Raw genomic sequence first — 21,660 nt, 5'->3', positions numbered from 1 at the left:
TCCCCTCAGTCATTAAGGCTACCACTGATTTAAAACATCAAAATAATGCAGACTGAATTTTAAAATAAGAAAAGAGCTGACACCATAACTGACTCACACATTTTTATAAAACATTTTTGTTGAAACATTATACAATGAACACAGATGTAGTGCATTTAGAAATTCACAGTTCACATCACAGTTATAAGTAAACACAAGTCAGTCCTATCAGTGCACATTAGTAACAAACTCATGTCAAACAAAGCTTCAGTGCATTTAAACTTAAATACAGTTAACTTATTAAATATAATTAAAAGTGCTTGCAAGACAAAAAACAACACTAAAATCTTATTTTAAAAAAATCCTATCTACATACAATAGCTTATTTATTTCCTTCCCTTAGATGGTGGCTCTATGGTCACAGATCAGGAACTCTCCTTAATGTTCTCTTAATTAGTAAAAGGCCAATCTAGTCTTTTCAGATAGAATTCACAAGGTGGGAGTGCGATTGGCTGCCAAGGCTTTTGATTACACCAAAACAGACCAGGCAAGTTACATTGTGAGTGATTTGTCAAATGTATGTGTGATACAAGAATGAGCGAAAAACTCTATAGATCGCAGTAGTGTAGAAACATGGACGTCAGACTAATCTATCAGATAGACAAGTCACTGTGATCCTTAGGTGCACGTGTTATTTTCAGTGTTTCGCTCACAAATAAAATCTGCTTGTTAACTTTCGTCTGTCTAACTGGTATTGAACATGTCGGCTGGCCTGCAGTCCCGTCTCTGTTCTCAGATGACTGGGTTGAGGGCGTCATAGAGCCGCTGCACCGCCAGCTCCACCATCTCTCTCAGAGAGTCGTCCTCTGTGCATTCATCCTCGTAGCACACAGACTGAGGAGGGGAGAGAAAGTCAGTGAGAAAGAGAAAAAAAAAAAAAAAAAACTACTGCACTTAATCCATTATTCTGTTTGTCAATGTGTCAGGCTTAAAGCTTCTCACCCTCGTTTCCAAGCAGATGTGAACCGTCTTCCCATCTACTGTCACAGAGATATTTTTACCATCCCTGAAATCCACACATTCCTCTCCAAACATATCCCTGAAGACAGAAAGTGGACAAATGAAGACTAGAGCTCAATGTTAATAAAAGAACTGTATATGTGAGCAATTTCATTTCTATTAAAGTTTTATATTGTGCAGTTTTGCCAGGTATACGATGCTATCAACAGGTTAGTACAGATGTATTGTAGCACTCACTGCAGCATGACCTCTAGTCGGGTATGAAAGACGTCCATGTCCATAATGGCACTCTGGGTCTCCATGACTGTTAATGAAAAACAAAGTGAATCACTGAAGTAGCACTACACTTTTTGGGTGACAGTAATACAGGAAATGAGTTTACACAATTCTTAAATGTAAAAAAAAAAAAACATTCAAAACCAAAAGCACAGACAGATATTCGTAGTTGGACAAACTGACCCTTCTGAGCCTTTGGGTTCGACTGGACTTCCAGCACTACTGTGGTGACAGCATCAGCATACATGTCATTCAGAGGGTTAGCTATCCACTGAAACAGGAGAAGGCTTGAGTTGATTGAGACATTTATATACAGCAGAGGTTCTTTGTTACCTCTGGGATTCATCATATTTTTTGTGAAGTTTTTTTTTTTTTTTTAAATAAATCTTCTCCAAATCAAGTATTTACTAGGTATCTGTTCTTGCCAATGCAATTTAAATACTACTCAACATTTAAATAAGGTCTGATAGCGATTTCTTAACACTTTGAATCTGCCTATGTCACAGCCTAGTTGTAGGTCTGAGGCTCAATAGCTGTATAAAAAAAAAAAAAAAAAAAAAAAAAAAAAAAAATTAAATGCAGTGCAGTGGTGCCACAGAACCAGCAGGGAGTGACAATAACAAGTCTTCTTGTGTTGGACTCAGCATGAATTCCTGTGAGCGCAACTGAATTCATAAAAATGACACACTGTAGGGTTGGACGAAGATCAGTCTAAACAGAGCAGATTAGAGCTACCATGCACCAGACTGAGCAGGACAACCTACAGCTGAAGTGCTCTGACCACTCACCTCCAGCAGCACCATGCCAGCCTCTTGGATCAGAATGATATTTTTAAAGAGCTTCAAAGTGTTTTTCTCGGTTCCATCCAGCTCTTCCACATCACCTGAGACACAAAATACAGACACTTAACTTAGGATAAACTCACTGACGCTGAAAAGAAGTTTAAACTGAAGAAAAGTTTACATATAATATTTATCAATTTGTAAAGTGACTGATCACTCAGTACAAATGCAACTAACATGGCTGGTCTTACCAGTGAGGTTCCTCAGATGGCAGACGAGCAGTGAGTAAGGTCCAGTGAAGGGGATGGCCTGGGTCTGTTTCACTGTGCTCATGGACAGCTCCGTGTATGCTGCAAAACAGACACATCAGCTCACTACAGCTTGCAGCAATATGCGCAACTGAATAGGGGAGACTGTTTTGCTCTGGAGTGCCCTGGTGCAAGACAACAAATCTGTCATACATTCAGATCAGCATCTCTGATCTCCCAAGATCTGTACATTTTCTGGAAGAAAACTGGAACCACATCTATTAGGTTTTGATTCCCAGTGACCTGAATGAAAACCGTCCTTGATCTACCTGAACATACAGACACTGCTACCAGTGTTCAGGTGGTTGGAGAATTTGGGAGAGATGAAAGCTACTTACTGGATAAGTCAGAGGGATTGAGGATGTGGTAGTTGAAGTTCTTCTTCACCAGTATGCCCGACACCCTCTGACCCTGAGCACACTTCTTATCAGCCAGAGAGCCCATCACCTGAGAGAGAGAGAGGGGGCAAAAGTGAAGTTAGATGCAAATGTCATTCTGAAGAGTGGATTTATGCGCTAACACATATAACAACAGCAGCAGTGTCATCTAATGCGTGTAATAACCACGACTTAGCAGCATTTTAAAGCTAGAAGGAGCCCACAGTGGCTACAAGCCATAAAAAGCTAATTAAAAACCTTAATAGAGAGGAATAATAAGACAGAGAAACAAGGCAGTTTGTTGACCTTGGCCAGTTTCTCTCCTCTGAAGTTGAGGGTGACCGCTTCTGTGTTGCGAGGGTTGTGGACCTCGATGTGAACCTGGTCATTATCCTCATACTCCCTGATCAGTGCAGCCTTCAGACGGGCCATCTCATTCTGCTCTCCATGGACCAGGATCTGAAGATAAACATGCAGACATCAATTTACAGTCAACATTTATATTTACAGCTGGAAAAAAAACAATAGATTTCTTTTTTGTCCTACCACATGTGGTGGTTTGAGTGCCCTGATGAACTCGCTGGTCTGCTGGTAGTCTGTGTGGGCAGAGAAGGAGATGTAGTCCACTGACATCTTCAACTGCAGCTTCTGTCCCGACATGGTGGTGATCTCCTCCGGCTCAGACATGATGTGCTGCAGGGAGCACCCAATAACACAATAAGCTGCTGTAGCGACACATTAATTGTTTCAATGGAATAAAACAAAATTAAGGTTAGATGACCATGAAACGGATGTAAATGACTGCACTTTTATCCAAGACACTAGATGAATCTTTCTATTATTAACCCAAAACAACACATCACTCTCCGCTCTGACCTTGGCCAGTGTGCCCTCCACACAGTATCCAGCGATGATGACTCCGTTTCTCTTATCAGTGCACCAGCTCTCAAAGAGCTCTCTGGAGAGCCCACTCTGCATCATACCTGGAGACGCCATCACCACACTGGGACCGATGTCATCGAAATGATCCATGCTCTGGAAAGAACACAGTTACAGTTCATCAGCTTTTAGACCAAAGGCATATAGTAACAGTTTGGGTGTGTGTATTTGTGGAGCTCTCCACCTTGAGGTTGCTGATGTGCTTGAAGACAAAAGGATTGTTGATATTTATGGCTTTGCGGATCTTGTCGTTCATTGCGTTGACGTAGGTCTGGTACACAGCCATGCACTTCTTGGCCAGGGATGAAGCATAGTAGATGGGGATGTCGTGGAGCTCTGGGTGGTTTTGCCAGTACTCATCTAGAGGGGAAAAAACCACAACCTCACAGACTCTCTGACTGATAGACAGATGATGTGATAAAGATGCAAAAAAACTAACTTTAAAAACTGGAATTTCCACCTTGCACAAGTCAAGTTGCAGTTTACATCCATGTCTGTCCAGACTCATAATATACAATATGTAGTGAAGTGTACAAATGCTTTAGATTAAATTTACTGAATGAAATTAGTTAGAGAAATTAGTTAGAGAAAAAAATCCCTTTAATTAAAAAAAACTAATGAATATGTTAAATTAATTAAAATGATTTAAATGATTACTTCAAATTAGATTGAATTGATTTATTCAAAGAAAATAAATGATTTAAATTAGTTAAGATTAAACAGTGTTGTTAGATTTTGGTGAAATTAGCTATTTATAGACAAAATCCAGAGCAGGGAGTCATGCATGACTTCTCACCCAGGATGAGCAGCAGTTCTTGGGCCCGTCCTAAGGCGAACACAGGGATTAAACAGCGACCTTCTCTGTTGACAATGTCATGGACTGTGTTACAGAACCGAGCTTCACGTTCCTCCCTCTTTTCATGGATGTGGGTGCCATAAGTTGACTCCTTCAGAGATAAAAAAAATAACAGCATTTACCATGTGTTTGATCACCTGAAGATCCATTAAAAAAGAATTGTTTCATTTGAATCATAAAATTTAAACATGATTCATTTATTACATACTATGATTAAGATGTCAGGTTTGACACTGGGGATCTCAGCTGCCATCAGATGCCTGTCTTCTTGTCGGGAGAAGTCTCCTGTGTACAGCAGCTTCAGAGGGAAATATTACAGTATATCTCAGCAACTGGTTTCTACACAGAAACAGAAAACAAAAGAAACACAGGATGCCCTGTAATTGTTGAGGCTGTTACCTTGACTCCAGCTATTTCGATCATGAACATGGCAGCTCCCAGCACATGACCAGCGTGGTAACACCAGAACTTGATTCCAGCGACCTCTTTGACCTCGTGGAAGTTGATGGTCTCAATCTTATCCATGCTCTCTTCCAGGTCTGTCTCAGTGTAAAGCATGTCGTCTGCAGAAATGTTGCTGCAGTACGTAAAATAATTAAGTTACATTATAAATCAGATAAATCAGCAGAGTGGACTGTTTCCTGATGTTTCTGCTCCTACCTGACTTTGACGTAGTCCGACAGTAGCCAGCGGTAGATCGCCTTAGTGGCGTGGGTCATGAACGTCCTGCCTTTAAAGCTGGTCTTCTGGAGGAACCATGGCAGAGCTCCACAGTGATCCAGATGAAAACTAATAAGAGGACACATATATCAACATCAAATGGCACATTCCTGCTCTTGAATATAATTAAAATAACTTAACGTGGCCAACATAGTGGTGGTGCAGAAAAATACCAACACAGCATCTAGAATTGATTTCAAATACACAATGCAGCATATGGAAAAGAGGAGGCAAGACTCACTGGCTGATGAGCAGCAGGTCTATCTCCGCTGGATCGATCAAGTCTATGTAGGGGAGAGCGTCCATTCCCTCCAAGCCAGGGTGGATGCCACAGTCCAGCTGTGAAAACACAAATGTTCCTTTATTTATTTCACCCAGGATAACCCTCAGTATCAGTACAGCTTTCCACATGTTAATGTGTATATCAAATCAACACGACACAATAGAACAAAAATAAAATAGTTTAAAAATATCAAATAATAACAAAAGCTTGCATTTTAGATCCTGCACAAGATAAGAACATAAACTGTGCTCCTACAAAAAACGCCATCATTTTATAGTTATTAATGTTTAAAAACTTAATTGAAATAATAGTTGCAAATATATTGTCTACATTTTAAAAACTTAAATCTAAAGTTTAAGTGTCTGTTTGAAGTCACACAGCAGCACACAGTTACTTCATTAAGGCTGCCACCTAAAAATTATTTGTCATCAATTAATCTGTTTGTATTATTATTTTTTGATTAATTAATTCGTCTATGAAACCGAAACCTATAAATATTCAGTTTACAATGATATTTGTGAGGCTGAAACCAGAGAATATTTGCTTTTTTTTTTGTTGCTTTTTTATTTACCATAATTTTTCTTCCTTTGAACTCCAGGATGATGCATGACCTTCCGACCTCCTGACCAGCACCTCTGTACATGAGAAAATACACCTATTTAATTTAATTGTTGTTTTTGTTCTGGTTCCATATAGAAACAACCACTCAAAATATTCATTATCCATTAATTATAAAAATACAAATGAACTCACAGCGGACGAATAAGAAGCTGGTCACTCTCCTCAGCTGGGACAATCACCTCTACTTTGCGTTTTGTAGCCATGTTTGCCGAATTTACCAGGCAAATTTGAAAAAATAAAAAGGAATTTCAGTCATAACTGCACTGTTTGTTGAATGAATGAGATCGAAAACGGCACACTTCCGGTGGTGTGCCAAAATACCGCCGACGAGAATCAAGAGCGTTGACAAAAGTTCCGACTCCGACGTTGGTCTGTCGTTGCTGTAACGAATTCATACCAATAAAACACCTAAATGTTAAAGAGGATATGGCTGTCATAGATATCTTTAAAAATCCTTCGTATTATCACTCCCTTGACAATATATATTACCCAGGTGCTATTTGGTTGAATATTTAGATGCGTCGCCTTTAAGTGGTGTTGGGTGTAGGCTGTGAAACTCAAAGCGAAGCTGCGGAGTCTAACTACATAAACACAAAACCGCGTTTGAAGAAAATTAACTTTTGACGGAACATTGAGACACACAGTCCAAACAGGTAAGCTGTAAGATATGTAGCTCACACTTAATACATTGTGTTTGTGTTTGCTAACCCCCCCCCCGTGAAAGTCGTCGGGTTTCAACTTGAGTGTGAAAATGAATGCGGTGGGGGACATTTAAGGTGGAGTAGGACGGGTTGCTCTTTTTTTCAGGGATGTAAGTTACAGTATATATACAGTAGCAATGTTTTCGGCTAATCATGTGTGGTTAGCTACGTACATGAATGATCAAACGTTACCTGTTGATTCTGGTGTCTGGTGTATCATTTGTGTCATGGGGGCTCAAATGTAATTTTTTTTTAATGCTCACCCACAAACCTCACCCCAGTAAACATCATGGACCCATGGTACAGACACATCCTCACTAAACCTTTCAGTACTATTACTCTGACATGATGGAGCTGGAAGAAGTTGAACAGTAACAGGTGCAACCCCCTTTTTTGACTTCAGTAGCTTCATGCTTACTCTCTCCATAAAATACAACCTTAAAATGACCCGCATTTGAACCAGCTACTCAAAACTTCAATATTTACTCAGTATTATAAGCACCATAGAGGTACCATTTACTACAATGTTAGTTCAGTGTATTATTGTTTTTTTATGATAAAATTCAATTGTTTTACCCACGAAGGTTTTTTGTCTTTAGCTGTTGAATGGGGAATGAGGGAAAGTAAAAAGGTATGGTAAATTGAAACTGAAAGTAAAATATGCCTCGGTTTTTTTACTCTTAACTCATCTTCTACTCAAAATATTTATGTTCCGGGCAGCACTTTCTGAAGTATTGACTTAAAATTTCAGCAGAAAATATCAAAACCTACTTATTCACATAAAGATTCACACTTTTAATTTGAATGGTTAATTGCTAATTCAGTTTTTTAACATGTTTAGTTGAGTTTGGACCTAATAACCATGGCAACAGATCACTGGAACTAACTGCAAAACAACTTAGAGACATTCATTTCTTTCTGTTTTTTTAAAGTTACACCCTGATATTTTTAAGCATATTTATGGTTACTTTAATTAGGATATCTGTGTGGATGGCCAAAACATATTATGTAGCTAAAGGTCTACACTCTCATTCAGCCATTATTAAAAATTTAAACAACACTGCCTTCAATTATTCATCATCTCTGTTGAGACTTGAGAAGGCAATCCTGTCTTGTGTTTAACACTGTGGTCTGTGATGATCCAGATTCGGCGGGGCTGGAGGGCTGGATGCTGTCGTCATGGTGAAGGATGTTCCGGAAAGTCAAAAAGCGCCACAGCAGCAGTAGCTCGCAGAGCAGTGAGATCAGCACCAAAAGCAAGGTACAATAACACACACACATCTACAGGGAATCGCTACTGTCTTATTGAACGCAGCTAACACCATGTCATGTTTTGGTCTCACTACAGTCTGTGGACTCCAGTTTGGGAGGCCTCTCCAGATCGAGCACCGTCGCCAGCCTCGATACAGACTCCACCAAGAGCTCAGGTCAGCCAGCAAACTCACGAAAATCAACAAATTTAACCCGCATCCTGCCTTCTTATATTATCCCCTTTTCTTCTTTAACCAACTGATTGTTTGACATATGGCTCCCTCAGGTAACAGTACATCTGACACTTGTGCCGAGTTCCGGGTAAGGTATGTGGGAGCCATTGAGAAGTTACAGTTTAACATGAGCAAGACCCTCCAGGAACCTTTGGACCTCATCAACTATATTGATTCTGCTCAGGTAAGAAGCTGGAAAAAGACAGGGACACACTTCAAGTAGCAATGGCTGCTCTCAGAGACAGAGAAGACACTATAAATATCCCGCTCCTTTTAACAGCAAGACGGAAAGCTGCCCTTCGTGCCTGGAGACGAGGACATGATTCTGGGAGTGTCCCAGTACGGCGTCAAAGTGGCCTCGTTGGACCAGTGTGTGAGTAGCAGAGCAACAGAACAGTGATATACTGTACATGAGACTGAATGCTCATTGATTAGACTCTGCCGTATTGCTGAGTCATCAATACAGCCGAACAGCATGGCTTATGAAATTCAGCATCAGTTAATATGTTTGACAAGGTTGTGCATAAAGCTGCTGACTCAGATATTTCAGCAATTCCAGAAAGAAGAAGAAATGTATGCTCGATCTGAAGAGTCAGTAACAACATGCCCCCACCCCCCACCCCCCACCCCCCCGCAGGATGTGCTGCATCGCCACCCTCTGTACCTGATAGTGCGTATGCTGTGTTACGACGATGGCCTCGGTGCAGGGAAGAACCTCCTTGCTCTCAAAACCACCGATCCAAAGCAAGAAGAGTGCAGCATTTGGGTGTACCAGTGCAGCAGCTCTGTGAGTGCGACGAAGTTTAAAATAATTGGGGTATCGAAAATAAAGATTTGGGGTATTTTTTAGAAAAAAATCTACATATCTAAATTTTCCTTTCCTTCTGTGTAATCTGTCTGAACAGGAGCAGGCTCAGTCCATCTGCAAAGTGCTGTCGGCTTCCTTTGACTGCGCACTGACATCAGACAAGTCCTGAGGCCAGCGAGATGGACGGCAGCTGAGATCTGTCTAGAGGAGAAGTGAAACAACTGCAAATGCAACAACAGTTACTAAGAAAACCACCATAGCTGCCAAAAAATTGTGACAATTTCCCTTCTTTTTCCAACTGTTCTTTGCGATCTTTCACAGAGGTTAATTGCAGGGCAAATCCGCCCTGATTCTCTGTGTTAGTTTGAAGGAAAACATGATTCAAGCTTTTGTAATTACGGCAAAGTGTCGTGTTCGGTACGGTCACCTTCCCACCATTCTCCATTTGAGACAGAACTACTGTGAATTTGTCTGAATCATTTCCTCTGGAATTAGTTTCCTTCACCTCACTTGTTTCTTCAACCTTTTAAAATAAAGTGAAGAGCAAAGAGTTAAGTTTAGAAAGGAGGGAAACCGTCGCATGAAAAACAAAAACAACCCTTGGAACACAGTGCACAGCTTTGAGCAGTGTGATGTAAATGACTCCTATTTAATATAAATTATGGTACAAAATCATGATTTTCCAACCCATCTCCACCCAGCTGTGTCAGCATATGGTGATTCATGGAAGACATTAATCAGTGGAGAAACAACACGGTACAAACATTTGAAGACGTATACAACACAGTCTGGTTCTCTTCATTGGGAAATCACTCGGATCTCTGTTGAGGTTTAGAAATATTATTGTGTGTTTTGTTTTTGAAAAACAGTATTGGTACAATAGCAGTGACTGACTGGAAGGTACGGTATAAAGAGGCTTTAACTTTGTCACTTGAATGAGACGAGTCTTAGCTTTTTCTTAATACGTGGGATTTACCCATTTTTAATGACTGTTTTGACTTTTACATTCTCTTGTTTCAAATTTCTTTACACTGCAAATTTCTTGGTACCAAAAACTTGGTTTATTTTCTGATTTGTTTACTCCTAGTTTTTATGTAGTGATTAAATATGCATTCATTTCATTAGATTCGCTGACACCAGAGGAATATCAATTGGCTGTAAGTAACATTACAAAGATTTCTGAGGAAAACAAACATGTTTACATTTGTGGTACTAACTTGGCTTCACCTTGTACATAATAATAACCCAGTGTCTCCTCTTTCACCTTGGTCCAGTTAAGATTCAGTTGAAAAGGTGACATTAAGGTAATGAAAGAATTTGATCTGGTCCAGTAAAAGAGGGGAAAAGTTTTGTTTTGATAAGTATTTTACTGATTAAAGTGTAATTTCTCCTTTCTATGTTAGTGTCGTCCTTACGTTTGAATGGATTTTTTTTTTGTCTGCAAGTTTTCTCACTTCAGTGCATTCAGAAACGGGGATGCAGACATTTTGAAATACTGCCCATCAGAGGGAGCTCTGGCTACATCATTTGACTTTTTATTTAGAAAATAATCACACCAGTGAAATGGAGTTATATTTTTTAAATGCAGGTCATTAGCCTTAAACAGTAGTTTTGTGCATCGACAAACAACTGAAATCCCACCCCACCCACAAATCACATGATTTGCTGCCAGCAATACTTCATAGCCTTAAGAAACAGACCGAGCCTTGTATTATTTAATATTTTATTATTCCAGTTTCATTTTCCCATTTTCTTGCACAATAGAGTTAAGAGTCGATGCAGTGACAGTTAATGTTTATTTTCCCAGTAGTGTGTGAGTGTATTTGTGTTTTCAACACACACACACACGCACCAACGCACAAACATGCGCGCGCGCACGCACACACACACACACACACGCAAACACACACACACAGGTCCAGCTGAGGTCGTAATCTGTAACTGCTCCTCACCAGTGCATTAAAAGACATTTCCTGCCCAGGTTAACTCTGTTCTTTTTTTCTTAACATTTAAATATCAACAAAACAAAACCAAATCTATTTACATGAATAGATTATTAAATCCTCCTGTCTCCAGTGAGTTAATATTCAACACGATGAAGAGAGTGTATCAGCTGTGTTTCACATGCTTTTCCTCTTGTCATTCACAAATCCATGGAAGGCTCTGGTTTCAGTTAAATGCCTCAATATCAACATTATGAACAGAAAGAAAGTTGCTCTGCAACCAAAATGAAGTTAATTACATTGTATGTTTTATATTTATTTCATAACACTATAGATAAACTAATCTTTCTACATAATGGAACCCCAGAAATGTACAAATATGACAGGCCTAAGCTGTAGGAAGGATATTCTTTTCTCTCTCTGTCTGGTTGTATAGAGAGTGTCAAGATAAGAGACTTAATTTAGCTCATTTGTGAACAGAAACAAAATCAGCCTGTCAAGAGTGTGAGTGCTCTAAAAGGCAAGAAGAAGCAACAAATGTCACAGCTAACTCCCGCCTTTCATCACGCTCCTACACTTTTTCTTTTTTCTTTAAATTTCCTCTTACTTCAATATTCTGTCATCCTCAGCTTATTCTGTGAAGAAGAGACACGCACACACACTTCCTATTCCTCTAATAAGGCAGATGACAGGTGAAGACAGCCTGATGTGTCAGACTCGACATAAAGGTAATTACCGACTGCTGCAGCTCCAGTCAGTGTCATCATTTGACCTAAAACAGTACGGGTGGAAGAACTGGGAGTGTTGCTGTTGAATATCATCCTAAAATAGTACAGTAAGAGGAGTGTGCGTGTGTGCGTGTGTGCGCGTGTGTGTGTGTGTGTGTGTGTGTGTGTGTGTGTGTGTGTGTGTGTGTGTGTGGAAAAGCATTCATGGAAGTAGCATGACATTGAATTCGTTTGCAGCTCTATTACACTACACACACCTGAGAGAGCAGGTTCTCCCAGGCGTGATTAGTTGAAGGCTATTTTTACATGCAGCCTCCCCCTTTCAATGCCGGTCTGTCTTTGAAACGGGGACAGGGAAGCGCTCCCGTGGGGGCAGCTTCTAGCATATTCTGGGGTTAACTTAGCACCATTAGAAAAACCTCCATGCAGGAGGGCTACCACAGAGTTGAAAAGTTGCACCTAGAAGCAGGTAGGCTTTTAAAAATCGCTCATGCACAGAGGTGGAATGTACGCATGTTGACTATGTTCACTTTTACAGTTGTTAGTAAGTTAAAATACAATGCTGTACTCTTTCAGTACTATCACTTTAAGGACTGTTTGTACATTGCAACTGAACAGAAAACGGGAGAAATGAATACTGTACATACAACCTTCATTATGTCACATGTCGTCTTATGTTGTAACAAGGATAAAGACAAGGAAAGTGCATTTATTGCGAGAGGTCATTCACTACAATCATTGCTTTTTTGTTTTTTTTAAATCTTAAGAGTCTGCGTCACAAACATTAACAGCAAGCATTAAAAATCACATACGGCCCCCACGAGTCCTCGATGACACCCAGACTTTCTGGCGCAAGTCTGCCTCAGTTGCCATGACGACAACCACACAAAGTTGCAGCCAAGGTGATGATACAGCAGCGACACTTCAACAAGCACACCGATCATGCCAGTGATGATGATAGTGATTGATGATGATGTCGACAACAAAACACTGGGACGATGGTGGGCGTTTTTGCTGGCTGAAAGACACAGACGGGCGAAGGAGGGACGCTGCATCCCGGGACACTTCCTGAGACCCAGAGTGACCTTTTAGTCAGCGATGAAGTGTACAAATGTAACCGGGAAGGCTCCTCTTCTCATTGGATCGCCATCGATATGGCCCAGCTGTGAAGAGGGGAGACACAGGCGGGGTCAGAGGATGATAAAGGGCAGCTGGAACCCAAAATATTTTCAGAGTGATGGTCAGTCTGAGCTCGTTTGGGCGGATGTAATTTCACTAAGACACCAAAACATTTGACTAATCTCACCAAAGTAAGTAATCTAAAGCACAAAAACACAAATAAACGCTGGGACTAATTAAAAAATTTCTAATTAAGTGTGATTTTCAAGGATTCAATCTTGATTCCTGAAGTCCCAAGATCGCTTTTTGCCTCTGTGCCTTTCTCTGTGAATGCGTGTACATCTGAGTGTGATAACTAATGATGGTACAGTTAGGGATGTATAATACGAAAAATGTCTACATCGTCGAAATTGACTTAGTACACGATGAGAAAGGTAATTTTGAGTCAAAAAGTAACACAAATACACCTGTTTATTTGTGGGATAAAAATAATACATTTATTTTATCCTCAATTTATCAACAATTAAAGTTTTCAGGATAAATTGAGGCAAGTGCTTTTGTATTTTTGCAAACCTGGTATCTATCTGATGTAAGCCATACTTCAGGAATCAAATCAAAATGAAACAAATTAGGACATTCTGAATCAAAATTGAAATGAATCGGGAGATCAGTGCCAACATCTATCCCCACTAAACACCATCTAAAAAGGAACTCTTACAGTGGACCTATTAAAAGAGGCTAAATCACAATAACTATCTCCATAATACATTCAAAATGACTTTCCTATTACCTTACAAGAAGACAGTACTTATTATGTCCATTTAAGTAATTTTAAACATCTTCTATACCTGAAACACAAAAAGCTAGGACATGTTTCTGCTCCAAAAATTTCTGTACAAGGCTGAAAGTGAAACAGAATAAGCAACAGTGTTATTAAGTGTTGATCCAGTCTGATCTAGGTATGACCCAAAGCACATCAGGCATCATAAAACCTGTTTCTACAAACGGAAAAATATCCTTCTGTAATTTATGTTGATTCTCTTTTTGAATATTTTATGGGAAAGAAACTCAAAATGAAACTTTGCAGCTCGAGTCATACAACAAGCCTGTTTTCCAGCTACGAGACCAATTTGACCTTCAACTAAAGCACCACACTGACACTCGTTACAGCTGATTTCATCCCGTTTGTGCTGCCTCATCACTGTGCTTTCATTTCAGTATCTGAGACACTAAACGAGTGACAACGCTTCTGATTGCAGGACAGAGAGGAAGAGTCGTGGGGACCTCGGAGGACTTTGGGTCCGTGCGGAGACAGTGAGTGACTAAATACGGTCATATCTGCAGAGGTGGCTCAGAGGAAAACAAGTTGCAGCTGGTCGACGTTCACACAAGGGGCTCCACAGAGGAAGCAACAGCAGGCGGAAAAAGAGGAGGAGGACAAGGAGGAGGAGATTTGAGGGGGTGGAAGGGGGGTATCGGCCAGAATGAGGTCATGGCTTTTTTGCTTTTAGTCTCCATGGTTACTGAGCACATCCACATGGTGAAAATGGGACCAGAGTGGGACATTGGAGTTGAACTGGGAGCGCTTTGTGCTTTAATCTCAGATCATACGCAAGCATCCCGTATGCGAGCCTCTACAGCAGGAGAGATACTGACCCACCACTCCTGGTCCTCCTCTCCATCCACCACGATCACCTCGCCCTCAGAGAAGGTCAGCTCGTCTGGGTTGTCCGCTACACAGTTGTAGATGGCTTTCACTCGCTTCGGCCTCTGCTTCTGAGAGATGAAACGAAGCAAACTGGTTTTATCAAGTGCGGGCAGCAACATAGTCAAGGTCAGTTCTGTCACACGTTTCCTTTTGTTCTTTTCTCTTTTTATTTCTCTTATACTTTTTGGATGTTATTTTTTTTTACTTGTGATTTTGGGACTTTTGAAGGCTGAATGACCAAAATTGTTTTGTCTTCTGTATATGAAGTGACTTCTTCTTATTGAGTGCGACCCTTCTCTGGGTGGAGAATGCAGCGATTTTTCTAGCCGCGGTGAAAACTCAACTTAAACTCTTATTTATATGTTCATCCATAATTGGTGATAACATGTAACTGGCACAGCACAGGTTCTGACACAAGGGCCCAAAAAGCAGACAAAGTCAAATAAACTCTAACCCTGAGGTTCTCCACTGGCTGACAAACTAAAATAAATGTCACTGTTATTTGTTATTGTCTTAAAAAAACACTTTAAAAACTGTAAAACAGAGATACACAGCTTCTCTACAAAAACTGTGAATGAAGCTCTTTGCATGAGCACACAGTAAGAGTACGGGAAGGAAATTACTGCCTAAGGAGACACTGGAAACACTGAGACAATAGGTCGACCCTAGACAGGAGGGAATTACACAACACTAATAACAGAATAAACCATGACTTGTTAAACCTGTGGCCAATGATTCAGTACAATAGTATCAATGAATAAGCACTTTACACCCTCGCAATATCTGGTCTATAATGAGAGGAAGAATGAGCGACTCACCGGGTAGGCCTTCCTCGGCATGGGGGCTGGAGGCAGAGACTGACCTATTGAGTTCTGGGGACATCCTGGCACTTCCTTAGCTGGAACAGGAAGAGGAAATTATATCACAACGAGAACTAAACTTTCCTCGTTTCCACACAAGAAACAGGATCTGACAGATAGTAAAACAACTTGTGCTCAACTTTCTGGACACTGGACCGTCGCAGATTAGACGGAGTCGACGTTCCACCTCTCTTATCTATTTACTCACCTGGTCTTTCGATAGACTGTGTTCGATTTAGAGGTCCTCTGTTGAAGCTTTTATCATTGCTGAAAAACAAAAAGAATGTAAAAGAAAAATGTAGCCTCATTAGCAAAGTGATAGTCATATGAAATCTAACAGAAAACTGTGCAGCTCTCTAAGACTCTCCAGAGCAGATTTATTGAAGCACTATCAGCCCTGTGGGAGATAAAAAAGACAAAAGAGCAACTGTGGAGGAGAGTTACTGCTCGTCTGATTCGACACAGAGCTTAGCCTGGACGCTAATGAAGCGACTAAACAGCAGACATGTAGGCTCATTCCTCTCGGGGAAACAAACAGCACATTACAAGACAAGTGTTCACAACGGCAATACACACAGCCCCAGGCTAATGCATGATGTTCCTGTGTGTGTGTATTGAATTATATGAATCAGTTGTCTTCCAGTGTAAGCTAATGAAGCTGGTGCGATATCACTAACCTCATTCTGGCCATGTTTCTGTACATGGTGACATTTCATTTACAACCGCAGACGTCTCCGATCTGAAACACCTTGATGATTGTATATTCATACATGTGTTTTTATATTCTTACCCTGCGGGTGATTTGGGTGGCACTGCTCTGGACCCCAGGGGCCCCTGGACTGACTTGGACTGTATGCTCAAAGCTTCCATCTTTGCCACAGGAGGACACAGACCTGGGACACATAGTAAAACACCTCACTTACTTTAATCCGTTTCATGTTGTTGTACACAGAATATTTCTGAGGTTTCTTGACTGTTCACATGACCTCACAGTGGGGTGTGGTATCATGTGGTTATTTCTTCATGCTCAATAATTAATCAGGTTCCACTCAGTGTTAGTATGGTGCTCCTGATAAAGAGCGTGGTGAAAGTATATTCTGCATCCAATCATTTTCTTATACAAGGGTACTTGTATAAGAAAATGCAGGGTCACTGGGTAATTATATGATTTTCAATTATTATCATTTTGGTAAAATGATGTAAAATGAAAATTCTTTAATTTGTAAATTATAAATAAACAAAACTCAAAACCGGCACCTGCATGAATTTACAGATGTGAATTTATCCCTCAAGGACAGACATAAACAGAAGAACGACTTTGAATCTATGACTACTTTCACTTTGGAAAAGGTTTAGTTGGAGGGTGAAGAAGGGGTGGAGGTTTGTCCATACCTCCAGTTGAGGTAAGTCTCATCGGGGGGACAGGAGGGTGCATGTTGGGGGGGTCTGAGGACGACCTCTGTCGCCCCACCATGTCTGAAGATACTGGCTTCCAGCTGCTGGACACTGGGGACTGACTGAGCCCTCCCAGACTGGATAACAGGACTGAGGGAGGGAGGGAGAGAGAGGGAGAGGGAGCGAGGGAGAGGGAGCGAGGGAGAGGGAGCGAGAGAGAGGGAAAGAAAGGAGATTACTGAAAGGGAAGGGAGAGAGAATGCATCGCACTTTGCCAAAACCAGTGTCCACTTTAAAAGTTGTTTCCATTTGAGTGTAATTGAGAGCGACATTTAATGGGGAGAGGGAATGTGCAGAATGCCGAGGCTGGGGGCTGCGGTGAGGTGAGGTGGGCAACACAGCTGGTTGTTTCTCCTCCGCTCTCTTGGCAGCACTCCAGGCAGCCGCTAATGTTATTAAAGACTGACTGTCGTGGACTTGTCACAAGCCGGTTAGCTTAAAGAACTACATTGAGTTTTTTTTTTTTTTTTTTAGCAGCGCATAAACAAACTAAAAGCTTTTAGATTGTTTCCCCATCAAACAATATCCCACCTATTTATCTTTTTCATAAAGTTGAATGTGGCTTCCCAAACCACTTCTTTCCAGCATGAAAAGAAATCCTGCCCTTTAGATTTGAGATCATTTGAATGTACGAGGCCAATTTCCCCTTGTGAAGAGGTCAACAACTTTCTGGAAAAGCAGCCCAGCCATCTGTCTGCAATGTGACTTTTCTCTGCTTCTGTACGCAGAGACATCTGTGATGTTAAAACAGGTCAAAATGTCACTCATAAATCACAGAGTAATTAACATAAGGGCCATGGCAAGACCTTCTTCAGTGAGGTTGTTCCTCTGGGGCATATTTCAGAAATATCATTTCCACAAGACAAAGAGGTCTGAATCAGGTTACCAGATTTAGCTGGATGTTTTTGTATGTATCCATGTATCCGTATAAACTATATATATATATATATATTTTGCTATTTCTGCCTTGGACTCTTCTATTGCTGATGCTGCTGTGTCTGACATTACCCGGGTTCCTCGGGGGCAGTGGTGGAGCGGAGGTGGTGGCGGGCTGAGGCGAGTTGGTGCTGAGGATGGTGCCATAGGTCTCGTTGTTAACCAGGTTGGGCATGTAGGCGCGCTGTTTGTCCTTGGTGAGGCTGATGCCGTCGCGGCCTCCCGGGCCCAGGTTGGAGTTGCTGCTCGGGGTGTAACAGCTGACCGGGCGCTCGTCTCTGCGATGAGGGCTGGGCTGGGGGGGCATCAGAGGGTCAGTGTGGGCCAGAGGTAAGAGTATGCGTGTAAGGATGTGAGATTGGTGATTGCATAATATGAGAAAGTATCAGGTCAGATGTGGTTCATCAGATTTGATCTCTTCACTATATGTTTCCTATGAACAGTCTGTCATCCAAAATTCTACCATCTTTTCTTCTTAGACTTGCCTGATTTATGAATCTTATGCAAATGTGTTATATCCCCGCAATATTTCTAAAGCAGATCATTCTTAAAAATGTAGCTGGTGATAAAATGATTTGCTCAGAAATGTGTTCGGGGCCAATTAAAACCAAACTTTAACAATCCAATCTGCTTGCAAACACTTTCCTATCCTGAACTGAGCCTCTCAGGGAATCCTTACTTCCCAGCTGAGATCTTATAAAATCACGTTTTATTCAAACTGACTAACATTTCCAGTTTCAATGAAAAATTTATCAAAGGCAATGCATATTTTTTTTAGCTCTCCTTTCTTCAAAACAAGTGGGTTTTCTCACCCACTTGTGCAGCACTCTCTAAACTCTGCTTTTTCCAATGACATCTTCATAAATACTGTATTATAATCTGTTCTCACACAAATGTCACTCACCTTCTCATCCAGATCTTCGTCACTCTCATCCAAGTCTTCATGCTGTAGACACCATTCATACTCAACGTGGACGTGGGCGTTGAATTTCCCTGCCAGAGCTTGGCTCAACTATACATACAAACAAATCCACATACACACAAACACAGATGACTGACATGGTTTCAAGGAGTGATGTGTTTGCAGGAATAAGCCGAGTCCAAACATAGTGAGCTCACCAGTTCCTCACACTGTAGGTGTTTTAGCCTCCGAGCGATATCCAGTGGTGTCTCCCCGGCCTCATTAGCTGCAGGGGAAAACACCAGAAACATATAATCACTGTTGTATCCACATGCCACATGAGCACAAAGACACAGCCCGTTTTCTTTAATCCCTTTTCGCTGTGACTTGAGAAATGTGTAATTAGACCGTTTCCCACACTGAATAACCCTCTGGCCTCTCTGTCCTCCTTTTCTATCTATCTATTATCTGGTTGTGTTGTTGATGTCAGAGCGGAGCAGGAAGATTAGTGGTGTGAGAAGGAGTTGCCATGGTCTTTTGGTAAAGCTCGCACGTCTGGGAACTAAACCTGACAGACTTGGACTAAAGGGTGTTTGTGTGTATGAGAGTGAGAGAGGATGAGAGTAAATGAGAAAAACAGTGGTGGAAGAAGTACACAGACCCTCTACTTCAGTAAAAGTAGAGCTCAAACTAAATTTTTTAAAAAAGTACTTAAACCAGATGTACTTATATGTCACATACATTACATATGTAAATAACCCTATGGGATTATTGTCACTGATGCAATAACTATGTATTCATCACACAAACTAGTTTTCATGTAGGTTAGATATTGTTATCAGTGAATTATTTCCATCTAGCTACTAACTGCCAGATGTCACAGCTGGCTAACTGAACTAATGTTAGATAACTCATCTGATCTGACATTTGATCGAAATGCTGTTTAATCATAACATGAACTTTTACATGTTACAATTTATAAAAGACGTAATACCTCAAATTTCAAAAGCTAACGTTAATGTTGTTAAAACTCACTCTTGATTACATGAATAATACCAACTGTCTGAAACACTCATATTTCTCCATGATTCATAAATAAAAGCAACATTTTTCTGATCCATTTCCCTATTATTTAAGTCTTTACTAGCTAAGACAATAATGATGCAGCCAGTAGCTAGTTAAATCATCACTAAACCACCACCACAAACTAGCTAGCAGCTATTAAGAACTTAGGACAGTTTTAACACACAAACTTGTGATGGATTTTTCAATAAATGGTGAAACCGACAGAAACAGGAAAAAAAAAAAGAGGAGGAAAGAGGTGGACAGTGAATGCAACATGGCCGTCCTGTTCAGTGCTGCTGTGTTTCCTTACCGATCTCTATGGAGGCCTTCCCCCGCAGCAGCAGTTTCAGACACTCGCTGTTGTCGGTCAGGCAGCAGTAGTGTAGCGCTGTGCTGCCTTTAGCTGTCTGCTTATCCAGATTCAAGCTGTTAGGGGACACAGACAGAGAGGAAAACTTCCAATCACAACACTGGAGGCAATATATGTGAATATGTAATATCCTCCAGCAAGAAATTTTAAATAAGCTTTGTCCAGCTTTGTGTAATAGGTAAAATATTTATGTAGATTTGTATTAACTATAAATCAGAACACAGCTCTATAAAAAGAGGGAATAACAGACAGAATGAAAGGCAAATAAATGCTTAAACAAATCCCTTCAATCTAAAAGAGAGAAGGATGAAAAAAGGAGAAAACATGAATATCAATAACCTCTGGCAATAGACAAACAGCCCCTTATATTTGAATTTCAATTACATGTGTTAAGAGGCATCATTCCTCCCGTCTTTGTCAAAATAAATCTTTTTTTGGTGGTATTTTCAATGTTTCCTGCAAAGTCGAATGGACAGCCAAAACCCTTTCCTGTTTTTTTGCATTCTGAAGTGAAGCACGGATGCATGGTTGCCCACTGTTTTCTTGCTTTGTTAACCTGTTCTGAGTGAGGAAGTCCACGATGTGAAGAGATGTTCTATCCACCAGTCTGACTGCGAGATGAAGGGCTGTCTCCCCTTGTTCCTGAAATCAAAAGATAAAACATTTGCATGAAACCGCTGGGAATGCGAGGTGCTAGTGGAGAGTCAAGTCTAAAGCAATAAAGATGCTTATCATGCAATTATTATGAGTCACAAGTGAAACCCCTGGTGGAAAAACTATTAAAGTTTAAAAGTCGAGTATTTCGTGTACTGACGTGTCCGTTGGCCAGAGGTATGGGCTCCATGAGGTCCACTCCCTCAGCGTAGACCTGGATGAGGGAGAAAATGTCTCGAGCCTTCACTGCATCGCACAGCGTGTGGAGCCGCGACGTTGCATCAGGACACTTCTTCCTGGCGAAACGCTTCTCTGTGTATTTGGCTGTGATGAAGTCTTTCCTCGCCTGCCTGGTGGAGGACATAATGTGGGAGGTGTGATTGTGCAGTAAAGTTGGGAATGCACCAATCAAAAGCCAATAATAATAAATGGTGAATGAATACTCTAAATTGGATCTCTGTGATCAACAGATAACCATTTCAGTGGGTGATCAAGTGTCATCATAAGTTGAAATTGCAAGAAAAAGCATAAAAAAGTATAACCCGTTCTTCATTAAATAATGTGTTACATTAAAATAAAACCTGAAATCTGTTTCTTCCTACGGTGCACATTTTGACGACCGAAGAATGAACCTCCAGTTTGCTTGGTAGCATTGTGTCAATAAACTGGTGGAACTTTTGTTAACTCAAGTTAGATGTCTGTGGGTTTTTTTTTTTTTAACCAAAATCACATATCTCAGCAGTACACAGAAAATTTCAAATTCTCCC

At 40.7% G+C, this 21,660-nt stretch overlaps 3 protein-coding genes across 3 annotated transcripts in view; 1 reads left to right on the top strand and 2 right to left on the bottom strand.

Moving 5' to 3' along the window:
- Window positions 1-88: 88 nt before the first annotated feature.
- LOC130179818 (cleavage and polyadenylation specificity factor subunit 3) lies at window positions 89-6,480 on the bottom strand. The gene is made up of 18 exons (XM_056392892.1): window positions 6,294-6,480; window positions 6,112-6,175; window positions 5,499-5,596; window positions 5,198-5,326; window positions 4,937-5,114; window positions 4,746-4,835; window positions 4,478-4,628; window positions 3,866-4,041; window positions 3,619-3,777; window positions 3,289-3,435; window positions 3,049-3,201; window positions 2,704-2,812; window positions 2,309-2,407; window positions 2,064-2,158; window positions 1,459-1,546; window positions 1,237-1,303; window positions 982-1,078; window positions 89-873 (listed from the first exon to the last, which is right to left on the bottom strand). The coding sequence occupies exons 1-18, from the start codon at window positions 6,362-6,364 to the stop codon at window positions 772-774; spliced, it is 2,073 nt and encodes a 690-aa protein (XP_056248867.1). The 5' UTR covers window positions 6,365-6,480; the 3' UTR covers window positions 89-771.
- A 187-nt stretch (window positions 6,481-6,667) lies between these two features.
- On the top strand, window positions 6,668-10,549 carry itgb1bp1 (integrin beta 1 binding protein 1). The gene is made up of 7 exons (XM_056392894.1): window positions 6,668-6,814; window positions 8,008-8,123; window positions 8,211-8,289; window positions 8,400-8,530; window positions 8,627-8,719; window positions 8,984-9,133; window positions 9,252-10,549. The coding sequence occupies exons 2-7, from the start codon at window positions 8,052-8,054 to the stop codon at window positions 9,321-9,323; spliced, it is 597 nt and encodes a 198-aa protein (XP_056248869.1). The 5' UTR covers window positions 6,668-6,814; window positions 8,008-8,051; the 3' UTR covers window positions 9,324-10,549.
- A 311-nt stretch (window positions 10,550-10,860) lies between these two features.
- asap2a (ArfGAP with SH3 domain, ankyrin repeat and PH domain 2a) overlaps window positions 10,861-21,660 on the bottom strand; it is a 58,624-nt gene continuing 47,824 nt past the window's right edge. Inside the window, exons 17-28 of the mRNA XM_056392890.1 lie at window positions 21,054-21,243; window positions 20,796-20,881; window positions 20,180-20,295; window positions 19,023-19,090; window positions 18,808-18,915; window positions 17,976-18,198; window positions 16,905-17,057; window positions 16,303-16,405; window positions 15,721-15,779; window positions 15,471-15,550; window positions 14,601-14,720; window positions 10,861-12,988 (exon numbers count right to left, since the gene is read on the bottom strand). Coding sequence (XP_056248865.1) covers window positions 12,914-12,988; window positions 14,601-14,720; window positions 15,471-15,550; window positions 15,721-15,779; window positions 16,303-16,405; window positions 16,905-17,057; window positions 17,976-18,198; window positions 18,808-18,915; window positions 19,023-19,090; window positions 20,180-20,295; window positions 20,796-20,881; window positions 21,054-21,243 — 1,381 coding nt within the window. The 3' untranslated portion in view covers window positions 10,861-12,913. The remainder of the gene's footprint in view (window positions 12,989-14,600; window positions 14,721-15,470; window positions 15,551-15,720; window positions 15,780-16,302; window positions 16,406-16,904; window positions 17,058-17,975; window positions 18,199-18,807; window positions 18,916-19,022; window positions 19,091-20,179; window positions 20,296-20,795; window positions 20,882-21,053; window positions 21,244-21,660) is intronic.

The sequence above is a fragment of the Seriola aureovittata genome, chromosome 13 (genome assembly GCF_021018895.1).
Source record: "Seriola aureovittata isolate HTS-2021-v1 ecotype China chromosome 13, ASM2101889v1, whole genome shotgun sequence".
In the NCBI taxonomy this organism is placed as follows: Eukaryota; Metazoa; Chordata; class Actinopteri; order Carangiformes; family Carangidae; genus Seriola; species Seriola aureovittata.
Note: the sequence above shows the minus strand (reverse complement) of the source record. Positions and strands in the feature narration are given on the sequence as shown.

Excerpts from the sequence above, each read along its gene's own strand:
- LOC130179818 (XM_056392892.1), bottom strand. The coding sequence starts at position 6,364 with ATGGCTACAAAACGCAAAGTAGAGGTGATTGTCCCAGCTGAGGAGAGT. Across the intron at positions 5,327-5,498 it reads GACCTGCTGCTCATCAGCCA|TTTTCATCTGGATCACTGTG; the intron begins GTGAGTCTTGCC and ends TCCTCTTATTAG. Across the intron at positions 874-981 it reads ACATCTGCTTGGAAACGAGG|TCTGTGTGCTACGAGGATGA; the intron begins GTGAGAAGCTTT and ends TCCCCTCCTCAG.
- itgb1bp1 (XM_056392894.1), top strand. The coding sequence starts at position 8,052 with ATGTTCCGGAAAGTCAAAAAGCGCCACAGCAGCAGTAGCTCGCAGAGC. Across the intron at positions 8,531-8,626 it reads ACTATATTGATTCTGCTCAG|CAAGACGGAAAGCTGCCCTT; the intron begins GTAAGAAGCTGG and ends TCCTTTTAACAG. Across the intron at positions 8,720-8,983 it reads TGGCCTCGTTGGACCAGTGT|GATGTGCTGCATCGCCACCC; the intron begins GTGAGTAGCAGA and ends ACCCCCCCGCAG.